Source organism: Cetorhinus maximus, chromosome 8 (assembly GCF_964194155.1).
Source record: "Cetorhinus maximus chromosome 8, sCetMax3.hap1.1, whole genome shotgun sequence".
Classification (NCBI taxonomy): domain Eukaryota; kingdom Metazoa; phylum Chordata; class Chondrichthyes; order Lamniformes; family Cetorhinidae; genus Cetorhinus; species Cetorhinus maximus.
The window spans coordinates 23,906,189-23,919,688 of NC_135886.1; the positions used below are offsets into that span (position 1 = coordinate 23,906,189).

The 13,500-nt window shown below is 41.9% G+C and overlaps 1 protein-coding gene across 1 annotated transcript in view; it reads left to right on the plus strand.

The window, feature by feature from the left end:
- The window catches only part of celsr2 (cadherin, EGF LAG seven-pass G-type receptor 2), a 328,955-nt gene that overhangs the window by 146,094 nt on the left and 169,361 nt on the right, over positions 1 to 13,500 (plus strand). The window contains exon 3 of the mRNA XM_078547792.1: positions 9,178 to 9,400. Coding sequence (XP_078403918.1) covers positions 9,178 to 9,400 — 223 coding nt within the window. The remainder of the gene's footprint in view (positions 1 to 9,177; positions 9,401 to 13,500) is intronic.

Below are 13,500 nucleotides of genomic sequence, written 5' to 3' on the forward strand. Positions count from 1 at the left end.
CTGATGTGCTGGGCTCCCCCATCATTGAGGATGGGGATATTTGTGGAGTCTCCTCCTCCAGTGAGTTGTTTAATTGTCCACCACCATTCTCGACTGTATGTGGCAGGACTGCAGATCTTAGACCTGATCCTTTGATTGTGGAATCGCTTAGCTCTCTCTATCACTTGCTGCTTAAGCTGTTTAGCACGCAAGTAGTCCTCTTCACCAGGCTGACACCTCATTTTTAGATATGCCTGTTGCTGCTCCTGGCATGCCCTCCTCCACTCTTCATTGAATCAGGATCGACCCACTGGTTTGATGGTAATGGTAGAGTGGGGGATATGCCGGGCCATGAAGTTACAGATTGTGTTCGAGTACAATTCTGCTGCTGCTGATGGCCCACAGCATCTTATGGATGCCCAGTCTTGAGTTGCTAGATGTGTTTGAAATCTATTCCATTTAGCACGGTGGTAGTACCACACAAGATGATGGAGGGTATCTTCAATGTGAAGGGGGGGACTTCGTCTCCACGACGACTGTGCAGTGGTCACTCCTACCGATACTGTCATGGACAGATGCACCTGCAGCAGGCCGATTGGTGAGGATGAGGTCAAGTATATTTTTCCCTCTTGTTGGTTCCTTCACCACCCGCTGCAGACCCAATCTAGCAGCTATATCCTTTAGGACTCAGCTAATTCAGTCAGTAGTGGTGCTACCGAGCCACTACATTGAAGTCCCCCACTCAGAATATGTCCTGTGCCCTTGCCACCTTCAGTGCTTCCTCCAAGTGATGTTCAACATGAAGGAGCACTAATTCATCAGCTGAGGGCGGGCAGTACATAGTAATCAACAGGAGGTTTCCTTGCTCATGTTTGGCCTGATGACATGAGGCTTCAGGGGGTCTGGAGTCGATGTTGAGGACTCCCAGGGCAACTCCCTCCCAACTGTACGCCACTGTGCCGCCACTTCTGCTGGGTCTGTCCTGCCGGTGGGACAGGGCATACCCAGGGATAGTGATGGTGGTGTCTGGGACATTATCTGTAAGATATGATTCCATTAGGATGTCTATGTCAGGCTGTTGCTTGACTAGTCTGTGAGACAGCTCTCCCAATTTTGGCACCAGCCTCCAGATGTTAGTAAGCAGGACTATGCAGGGTCGACAGGGCTGAGTTTGCCGGTTCCGGTGCCTAGGCCGATGCCGTGTGGTCCGCCCTGTTTCATTCCTTTTTTGGGTCTTTGTAGCGTTTAATACAACTGAGTAGCTTGCTAGGCCATTTCAGAGGGCATTTAAGAGTCAACCACATTGCTGTCGGCCAGACCAGGTAAGGACGGCAGATTTCTTTCCCTAAAGGGCATGGGTTTTTACAGCAATCGACAATGGTTTCATCATTAGAATTTTAATTCAGATTGTTATTGATTTCAAATTCCACCATCTGCCATGGCAGGATTCAAACCCGGGTCCCCAGAGCATTACCCTGGGTCTCTGGATTACTCGTCCAACGACAATACCACTACGCCATCGCCTTCCCTCACCTCCCCTCAAGCTGTTAGGTTGTTTGATTTTTTTAAAAAGAAAGAAAAACTTGCATTAATATAGTGCCTTTAATGATCTCAGGATGTCACAAAGTGCTGTACTACCAATGAAGTACTTTTGAACTTTAGACACTGCTGTAATATAGGAAACATGACAGCCAAGTTGCGCACAGCAAGCTCCCACCAACAGCAACATGAAAATGACCAGCTAATCTGTTTTATGATCATGTTGATCGAGGGATAAAATATTGGCCAAGACACGAAGTATAATTGTCCTGCTCTTCTTCAAAATAGTGCCAGAGGCCTCAGTTTAAAGTTTCATCTGATAGACTGCACCTTCCACACTTTCAATACTGCACTGAAGGATCAGCCTTGATTTTAGTGCTCATCTCTCTGGATTGGGACATGAGCCTAAAACCTTCTGATAAGGAGGCGAGAGTTCTACCAACTGAGCCACAGCTGATGCTAAAGATTAAGTTAGTTTTATTTTAAATTAACTCTTTATGTACTTCTGTGCACCAGTGATCTTATAATTTGTTCTGTTTACTGGCAAGAATACTTTTTGAGAAAAATTGGCATCACCATTGAACATCTACAGTACTTTTGTTTTGCACTTAGTGATAACATATCTGTTATGTTCCTTCTGTTGGGTCGCTTTGCTCAGCGAACATGGTTGCACGCCTATCTACTGGTGAGTGAGTTGGTAAACAATATACTGCAGACGCAGGGGCCAATGTAAGATGAAGCATGTGCTGTTTATTAACACAAGGAACAGAGCATTAACACGTGTGCTTCTCAAACCAGACCCTATTGTAAACTACTGATTAACATTATAGCCCGCGCTACACAGCAACTGGGTAATGCAATCATGTGGTCAATCTGCTCACATTCTCTTAAAGGCGTATTGCATCTCAGATTACCACAATATCCTTTGTGCCAGAACTAGAACATATTCTTCCTGTTAGGTCCTCAAACGATAAGCTGTCAAAATAAAATTTGTCCATTATCATTTGTGAAAAAACTCATATAAAATGAAAAGTCTCCCGATGACCCAGTGGGTAAAGACACAAAGCACAGGGCACCAACCAATGTAACAGTTTGCTACACATACAGATCAGAACTGAATTGGGTTTGGTTGTGATGCACTCCACAGTTGAATATCCGGTCACCTCTAAAATGTTAACGCTCACAAGTGAAGGAAGTCCACTTGGACAATATAGTGAGTATCCACAGGTACACTTAGAGCAATGCTCCTGCCAATTCATCACCTTTGGGTTGGAGGGGGGAAAAAGATTATCAATTTGAAAAAAATAAAATGGCATTTTGTTTCTGCAGATTTCAAAAACGTTAATGTTTATGTGAATTCTGTATACATGTTTCCTGTACAACTGTTACAAGGTGTGCTTTTGAGAAATTTATATTTAAGGTGTACAACCTTATGGTAGTGCAACCTGTACCACCACCATTCTAGACATGAAATATTGAATGTTAGGTGTTTGAACCATTTTCAGACCTCCCTGCCAATCTATTATCATCCTTCAATAGACTTAGGAACTTGCCATGTCTGTCTGTGTAAATATGAAACATGACCTGGATCTAGGCCCTTGGAAGAACTCCTACTGCAGTAGATACAACAGAGGTAGACTGTCTGTGAAATATTGCACCTGAGACCTTTGTTGCTCTATGTTCTTTGATGTGATTTATTCAACGGTTAAGAGTTCCTTCCTCTGTGGCTTGGAAGTTATGGGTGGGGTGGAGAATTATGCGGTGTGGAATAGCTTTGATGGTAAATACTAAAGCTTGTTTGAATTATTGTTCAGTTGCTGGTAATGTGCCTATTGGAGAAGGGCTTGAACCAGGGGTTTTGAGTTTTTAAACAGCTATGCTTACTTTGGTCAGTCACGCCTGCTGCCAGACAATACAGAAGCTCCTGGTGATTTATTGGAATATTTTCTGTCCACAATTGCAATGTCACTTGAACCTAGAATTATACAGGAATATAAGGAATTGTTTGGACATTTGCCCAGGTTTCTCATACATTATACCTGAGGAGTGCTTTCATGTACAAGTCAGCTTGTGGGAATTGCTACTGGTATCCCAGAGAATGTCCTAAGGGACCAACTCTAATTTCCCAAATGTATAAAACAAATGAAGACCAGTCTTGAACTTAAATGTTATTTATCAAGAGTGTGCCAGTTGCTTGAATCAAAGGAATTAGAAGCACTCTTTAGTTCTCCTACCATGTAAATGCAATTATTACCTTAGCTAAGTATTTTTAATCATCATTTTAGTAATCAATAACTCATTCTATGTTTTGTTGGAAAGGAGTTCATTAAGCATGTAATGTCTACTCCTTTTAATTTGAAGTAGCTTAAATCAAATTATCTATTAATTCATATTGAAATTGTTCAAAAATAGAAGCCTGCCATGCTGTTTTATTAAAATTGCTTCACGTTGACTGACAATTTTTTTAATCAAGGAAATGTAACCCAGTGCTTTTTACTTGGTGTATTAGCTTAGTTTAAAAGTATCACATCAAAACATCCTCATCACTAGCAAGACATCGAAATCGTATACCCCGGCTTGTGTCATAGGGTTATTAGCCATGCAGCTTGGAGGAAAATACCTCATTGAAGAGCTCCCTTAGAAGGTTCTCAGAAATAAAACGTTCATGTAAGCAAGTCTTTATTGGAATTGTACTGGTCCTAATTCATTTTCTGTGCCACGAAATCCATTCTCCAATGAATTTCCCTTTCTGCCAATTTTACCCTCTCCGCTGTTGGGCCTGATGTTTGTCTTGAGTCATTGTGCAGAACGGCTGATAATGTATTGGTGGAGCATTTACATTCTGCCACATTTTCCTTTCCCTCCCAAGACGTAGTCCTCTTCACACACACATCCCACCCCCCAACCATTTATTCCTTGTTGCGGTACAATTCTACAGGGAGTGCTCCTGCCACCATCCAATCCAGTTGACGTTCATGTGTAAGGCCCAGCTAGCTATTTAACTGTAATAGGCTTCATAATCAAATCCAAACCAATCTTTACTTAATATTCAAATATTAGTAGCTCTGGGATGGGGCTGTGGGGCACATGATGGAGTCTCTGCATTGTAACCAGAAGAGGCAACCCTCGCAATGTTCCCTTGTTTACCCAGGTTAGCCTAATGTAATGCAACCCTAGTTAGGATCAACTATTGCAGCACAGAATAATGGGTTACATTTAGGCCTTTCATTTCATTTCAGCTATTTACTGTGTAATCAAACTGGACTATGGAGGAGCTAGTAAACATATCTAATTGTAACTAATAATGGCTTTAATTGTTAGTGTTGTTTCACACTGAGAATCTTGTGGAAAATGTGGCTGCCATCACACCGTCCGAAGTGTTTGCCAAGATTCAAATTATCTGTCCGAAAAAAGATGCTAACTATTTGTTATTGGCCAAGATTGACATGGGACAAGTGCCAATATACTACCCCTGTGAATTCTAAAAGACATATATCCACAGACGTGGAAGGCCATGGCAAAACCTACTGCTGTGAAGCTTTCAGTGTACCACGGTTCACTAATTCCATGTGCAGGATCTGTAGTCCTGGAGTGCAAGTACATTCAATCCTCCTGGGTGTCACAGATGTTCCACATTATGGAAACTAAAGGCCCAGCGATTGCAGGTCAACTGGCATGTCATGACTTCACACTAGTCACAATCAGTGGAATCAGTCAGATATCATAAGGCACACCAACCTCAGAAACTACTCCTGTCACCTCAGTTCATGACCAAACTTTGAAATATCCAGAATGTTTAGACAAAATTGGCAGTTTCAAGGGAGCTGAACCATTACACTTGCAGGAGGGTATAAGTCCATCAGTTGATCCACCATGTAAGTGCAGCATCCACTTATAAGACAAATTGAAGATCAAATTAGATAAAATGGAGAAAGATGGAATCATTAGAAGAGTACAAGAGCATACAGATTGGTGCAGCCCAATCATGTATAATAAAGAATGATAAATCATTGATTGTATGCCTCGATCCACGATGTTTAAATGCAACTTTGAAAAGTCCTTACAAAATACCCAAAATCAGAGATTTGCATGTGCAAAATTCTTTTCGAAGTTGATGACAAGTATGGTTAGTAGTCAGGATACCTGTTATGGTCGTTTGGTAGTATAGAACTTGAGTATTGTTGAAAAAAGAGACATCTTGTCAAAGCTTTTCATCTTGCACTCATCAGAATAGATTTGCAAGAATACCAATTATAAAGTGAACAACAGTTTATACTGCATGAGAAGAGAGTGCTGATTGGTTGGCAAGTGAATTCTGATTGGTAGAGGCTGTGCCATGGAGGACTAACAGGATGCTGCTGTCACGCCAGAAAGACATTCTGCTTATTGCACAAATGAGTAATGTGGTCCATGAACGTGCTGGTATCTTGTCAGGTATGTAGGCCGTATATCCCAGCGATTAGTGTATCATATCAAACAGCATGTTTCTTTGGCTATTTGCAACAAAGTATCGACTGTACCCAACCAGCTCATACTTGCAAAACTCAAAACATGGAATAACAGCTAATGTTGGATACTGTGATTAGGCAGCACTTGCTTAACAATCCTAATAGTACAAGAATTACACTGACAACCAATTTAAGGTCATCAGCTGACATTTTTGTTGAAGCTTTTCATCCTGCACTCATCAGGACAATTCACAAGAAAATTCCAATGTCAGGAGAAACAATATATTTTACTGTATGAGAAGAGTGTGCTGATAAGTTAGCAAGTGGACTGTGGCTGTTAGAGGCATTGCCATGGAGAATGTATCAGTTGATGATAGCTGACAGTTAACTGCCAAGCATTGTTTGAAATTTAAACCAGGCAGCTTGACTCTGACTGGTCAAGGCATTACCCTGAGGAATGAGTCAACTAATGGCTGTCACTTATTTTGTTTAGCTGAAACAATATGTGTGCATGTTCTTTCTGTCTGCAAACAACTGGGCCTTGTGTATTAATATATGTGGCTTCCAGTACACGTAAATGCACTACACTGTGAGCCCAACTGGCAATCTTAAATTGGTTGTCAGCGTAATTCTTAGCACACTGAGGATTATTTACCAATTGTTGTCCAATTGCAGAATCACATCTAATGTTGGGCACCGTGTTTTGAGTTTTATAGCACGGGCTGGTTGTGTATGGTCTGTACCTTGCCCATTTCAAAAAGTGGAAAAGACATGCTGTTTGATACATTCCGCCAGTCTTTGGGACATACAGCCTACATAACTAGCATCACACTGGCACTGAAATTCATATACCACATTACTCATTTGTGTGATAGGCAGAACATCTTTTTGGCTTGACCACAGCATCTCTTTAGTGACGAATACCACTTGTGTTGCTACTGCATAATAGCAGTGTGAAACAGTTAGCTTCACCTGTTGCTCAAATTTTTGAGATACTTTGTCCTTCCAGGGTAATCTGAGGTAGACTGGGCACTTTTCAGGGCCGAAAATGATGGCCTTGGGCCTGTCCGTGAGTTTACGCAATATATGGCATGAAATGATCTGATCAGGGTAGCCATTATCCCACAGAATATATTTGATGCACCCTATTTCAGCATCAAGCTTGTATGGTGAGCAGATGGCTTGGGACCTATTTACGAGGTTGCTGATAAGGCAAATCTTATAGCGTGTGGAACTGTAAGAGTCCCGATGTGTGTGTTGAACAGTGAATGTAGACTTACAGTAGACTGCAGAGATCCCCCTGGCTGATTTCTCAACTAGTATGTCAAGGAAAAGGGAGTTCATTTGACTGCTCCATTTCAAAGGTGAATTTGAATGCAGAATGGAGCCCATTAAGACATGCAAGGAAATTATTACATGCAGCTGCAGACTTAAATATAGCAAACGTATCATCCACATATCGGAAATATGCAAGGGGTAGGAGGTTAGGTGTCATTCCATCAAAGACGTGTTTCTTGTGGAACCCAACAAAGATTTTTTGCGAGAGCTGGGACTAGAGGGGATCCCATATCAACACCATCTATTTGGATATACTTTAAAACTGAACTCAACTGCATGAGTTGCTGAGTTCATAAGCTCGATGAATACTGATTCACGCAACGGCGACGGGTTTAGATCACCACGTTATAGTGCTGCAGCGCAAATGTCTATGGCTTCCTTAAGCGGAACATTGGTGAATAGGTAAACAATGTCAAATGAGCACATGGACACAGCATTATTATCGTTATGCAAGCACTGTATGGTCCTCGCAAATGTGAAGGAATCCGTCACCGTGTATGTGGAAAACTTGCTGAAAACTGGTTGTAACAATTCACCCAACCATTTGGCCAGTTCATGCTGTGCGGAACCGGTCATAGATGAAATAGGGCATAAAGGGACATCATTTTTGTGCACCCTGGGCAGCCTATACATACTCGGATGCAGCGAGCCGTGAGGATGAACCCTGTCATATATATCTCGCGGCAGCTCATTGCTCTTACAAAAGTCCAGCAAGCGTCTGTGTTTTTTAGTTTATTTTCAAGCAAGGCTGTCCGGTCATGTTGAGCAGCAGATCCAATGGATATGAATTTTGACCCGTCATTAAGAATGGTGTTTTGTTGATATAGTCATTCCTGTTAAGGATGACTGTTCCTGTACCTTTGTCAGGCTTACTGATGTGTATGTCTGGGTTGGCCATAAGACCTGGCAATGCAGTAGGATATTCGCGTTGCATGAGAAAATCAGACTGGTCATTCAGAATCCTGCAATATGCGTGCGCCAGATCAGCACTCTCTTCTCATATAGTATAAATATGTTGCTTACCCGGCATTGGTATTTCTTGCGAATTGTCCTGATGAGTGCAAGATGAAAAGCTTCAATGAAAAATATCTTTTTTTTCTCAGCGATACTCAAGTTCTGTACTACTAAACGACTATTTGAGATTATCAGTTGGGCTCACTAACGTGTGCTAGAACCTATATATATTAACACACAGGACCCTGTCCTTTGCAGACAGAAGGAGCATATCCACACAGTGCGCCTTTTTTCAACCAAACAAAAGCTTGGGGGGACAGCCATTCCCTGGCTCATTCCCCATGGCAATGCCTCTACCAGTCAGAGTCCACTTGCCAACCAATCAGCATTCTTTTCTCATGCAGTGTACATTGTTGTTCCCTTTGAGATTTGGTACTCATGCAAATCTGTCCCGCTGAGTGCAAGATGAAAAGCTTCAACACCATGTCTCTTTTTTCAGCATTACTCACGTTTCTATATTCTGGTTTGGAAAGGGTACTGTCAAAAGGATGTTAAAAGCTCAGGAAGATTTATAAGTTTTATAACAGTTATGCTGCTTTAACATCAAGCATTTCTTACCCACATTGGATAATACTAGCAATGAGCTATTAATTACTATTACTCTGCAATTTAAGTATTTAAAACCAGTTCAGGCAGCGTCTGTGGGGGGGAAAATAGGGTTAAACATTTCAGGTCTGTGACCTGTCATGAAAGCTTTTATCTATGCTTTTCTCTCCACGGATGCCGCCTGTCCTGCATTTCCAGAATATTTCCAGCATTTTGTTTGTTTTTATTTCAGATTTCCAGCATCTGCTATATTTTGTTTTTGTTTAAGACCAGATCTCTGTGCTGAACACTAACATAAATCTCTGTTCCTCAGGTAACCACTGTGAAGTGAATTCCCGGTCAGGCCGATGTTCTCCTGGAATTTGTCGGAATGGTGGAACGTGCGTTAACCTGCTGGTCGGAGGTTTCAAGTGCGACTGCCTTCCAGGAGAATATGAGAAGCCATATTGCGAGATGACCACTCGGAGCTTCCCTCCACAGTCATTCATAACCTTCAAAGGGTTGCGACAACGCTTTCACTTCAGCATCTCACTCATGTAAGTAAAGTCTTGCCAGTTACTGTGTCTTGCTTCACCCAATGACTATTCCCTGGTAGCTCAGTTGGTGCGTGCATGGTTGAGTGTGAAAGTTTGCCATACTGACCAGAATGGTCATAGAGTCAAACCCAATTGTGTGCTGAATTGGGTGATGTCAGCTTGGCCATCAGAAATAGTCTCGGCACCACAGACTGAGGACAGTGGGCAAACTCCTAATCACCATCCAGTTCGACAACAGCCATGTGAATAATAGTTAGCAATACTGTACAAATCTGTAGCTTGTCAGATTTATAATAATGTAGCCTAAGGCCCAATATTGCATGTGTCTCAGGCCTATTCATTCAGGCACAGGGATGGCTCTCTATGCACCCATATTTTGGATAGGCCTTTTACGTCTAGGTCAAGATTGGTGACTTGGGCAACTATTGGTTGCATGTTCGCTTCAGCCTGTTGTCAGGAGAGGAGAGGACAAAGTACTGCAAGTTGTAAACACTACCAATGGCATTAGCGGAAAAGGAAGTAGACTCTGCAGGAAAATACTCTTGCGTTCATTAAATAGCAGCAATTGCATGAATGTAAGACAAATATTTAACTCATAGCTGAAATGGGAACTTACGGACAAGCATAACATACCTATCTAGCCTCCAAACAGCACTTCTTCATTTATTTGTTTTTAAACAAGGATTGTCACAAGGATTTCTAGAACTGCTAATGCTATTTTCCAAGAAATTGGCTAATTGGTTTTGGCCTGTTCGATAGTTGATAATCTGTAACACATTTGATTTTCATCTTATCCATTTTGAAATCTCTGACCCCATGTGGGACAATGTAGAATTTATGTGAGTGTTGGTAACAATTCCATATCCCAAGAAAGTGATGAGCCACTGCAGTGGTAATAAGATAACTAATGAGCATCTCAGAGGTACCACACAAGGCAGAATCAGCAATTTTTACTCATTAGAAATGACAGTCATTTGTTTTGGTTTAATAATACGATCGAATTTAATAAATACCACTTGTGAAAATAAGCAGAGTTTAAGTGGGTTTGCGATCTGCATTATTCTTGCTGTTCATAAATCCAAACCCTCCAAACCCACGACCTCTATCACTTAGAAGGACAAGGGCATCAAATGCATGGGGACATCACAACCTCCACATTCTCCCCCAAGTCACACACCATCTTGACTTGGAACTATGTTGCCGTCCGTTCCTTCACTGACACTGGGGCAAAATCCTGGAACTCCCTCCCTAACAGCACTGTGGGTGTACCTACACCATATGGACTGCAGCGGTTCAAGGACGCAGCTCACCACCACCTTCTTGAGGGCGATTAGGGATGGCAATTAGGGATGGGGAATAAATGCTGGCCTAGCCAGCAATGCCCCACATCCCACGAAAAATTGTCACACTTAGTGGATCCTCATCATTGACAGGTCTATGAGATCTGAAGAAGGAGGTATCGAGAAAGAAAAATACCTGGTGAGTTGAATATTAAGCACATTTCATTTTGTCTCAAGTATCTCGCAGTGTTTCATATTCTAGTCAACAATGAAAGCTCATATGGAGAACCCATCTTGTTTTGTAATGGAAAAGATGAAACACATGATACAGTGAGCCACTTGGTAGTATAGAACTTGAATATTGTTGAAAAGAGAGACATGGGCCAAAGTTTTTCATGTTGCACTCATCAGGGCAAACGCAAGAATACCAAAGTACAAACGATCACAGCAATACATACTACAGGAGGAAAGGGTGCTGATTGGTTGGCATGTCGACTCTGATTGGCTGAGGCATTGCCATGGAGAAAGCAATGGGGAATAATAGGCACCCTATGCTCCCGGGTAATTCAAAAAATGCACAATACTTGAACACGTTCCTTGCATTCGTCCTGATGAATGCAAGAGGAAAAGCTTCAACAACATGTCTCTTCTTTTTAAGAATACATTCTACAAGCCTAGATTTTTAAAAAAAATCATTCATGGGATGTGGGCATCGCTGGCTAGGTCAGCCTTCATTGTCCATCCCTAATTGCCCTTGTTCATAGGGCATTTAAAAGTCAACCACGGCCAGACCAGATGGTATATGTAAGGACATTAGTGAACCAGATAGATTTTCACAAAAATTGACAATGGTTTCTTGATCATCATTAGACTTTTCATTCCAAATTTTTATTGAATTCCAATTCCACCATCCGCTGTGGCAGGATTCGAACCCAGAGCATTACCATTGGATTACTAGTCCACTGACAATACCATTACACCATTGCCTCCCCATAAGAAAGAATTACCTCGCTGCTCAGTTGGATGTTGTATATTTTTTTTTTTGAAAGGGTTCTCTTAAGGTATGGTCTTTTGTCAGGACTGTCAAAGATCTTTTCCCACATGAGATGTTCAGTTACCATTTCTGAGGTGTCAATTCACTCTCGAAATATAAATCTGGCTAAAAATGACAAAATGTCACATGGACCCCAGGAGAAAGTCAATAAAATTATTATATTCTTTTCTCCGGTTCCTTATTCTCTTTTCCCTGTTTTTCTTTGCTCTCTGTTTTCCTTTTCTATGTTTACTTTTTCTGTATTATTCTTCCTGTTTTTACAGTCCATTTAGCTGTTGGATTCGTAAAGTGATTTCACTACCTGAAGAACAGGGGGACAACAAGAGAGCAATGCATTCAAAGGCAATAGAGAAGGCCTTTTAGTGAAGCTTTAAACATATAGTTTAAATCGGTTGCTATTACTTTGGGTGTTGGAGCAGTTGTGCCTCCAAAGTGACCTTTTTATTTGCTGTGGGAAGAAACAAGGAAAAAAATCAGAAAATACAAGCACAGTGCATAGACATGAGAGATTGCAACTTTTAAGTTGGAGATAACAATTTTCCATGGGAACCTTGTTGACCATAGAAGGATTGATAGATGTATTATGGAATGGAATCGGAATGATTGTTGTGATTAGATTGGAGGAGGGCCAATTTCAGTGGGGTGAGTACAAACCTGTCCCTAGTAAATTGGAATCAAAGATTGGCACGCCAAATGGTAACAAAGCAATAGGCTGTCTTTACAGAGGAGATAATTCAGGTTCGGTCAAAATACACTCCCATGGAGGGAAAAGGTAGGGCAAGCAAAGCCAGAGATCCCTGGATATAAGAGAGATAAGGAGGAAGATGAAGCTGATAAAAGGAGCGCTTGACAGATGTCAAGTTGATAATACAAGGGAGAATCATGGCGTAAGGATAAACCCAGTCAGCACAAGCCAATGATTTTAACCTTAAGATGTGGAAAAGCTTTTAGAAAATCCGGGACAAGTGCAGATTAATTAGGGAAAGCCGGCACTGTGTTTAACTACCTTTCTTGCATTTTTTGATTAGGTAATAGAGGTGTTTGATCAGGGTAATAGACTTGGTGTGGTGAACATAGACTTCCAAAAAGCTTTTGATCAAGTGCCACATAATAGACTTGCCAGCATTGTTGAAGCTGATGAAATAAAAGGGAAAGTGGCAACATGGATATGAAGGTGGCTGAGTGACAGAAAGCAGAGAGTAGTGTGAATTTCTGTTTTTCAGACTGGAGGAAAGTATACAGTGGGGTTCGGCAGGGGTTGGTGTTATGATTACTGCTTTTCTTGATGCGTGTTAATGACTGAGACAGGAGTGTGCACGGCACAATTTCAACATTTGAAGATGACAAAAACTTGGAAGCGTTATGAACTGTGGAGAAGATAGTGATCAAGGACAAACTGGTGGCATGGGTGGATATGAGGCAGATGAAACAGAGTGACCTGTAGACATGTAGAGGCTGCCAGCTTAATGGTGACTTTTCTGCAGCAGTCTTGGCGGGGCGCTATCAGAGCTGGAGGCTCCATCCCCTAAAGAGGGGGCCACTGGCAGTAAAAGCCGCACCTGCGGCTAATGCGGCCAATTGGAGGGGCCTGTCTGCTTGGTTCCTCTAAAAACTTTATTAATTATCACCCCTCTGAAGGTATCTCTATTTTGAGACACCCTTATGTTTTCCTACCTGCTTCGGCAGCATCCACCTCCCTCGGTGGGGCTGCTGAGGTTCTATAACTGTGGTTAGAAGCCTATGATTGGGCCAGCAGCACCGGGATC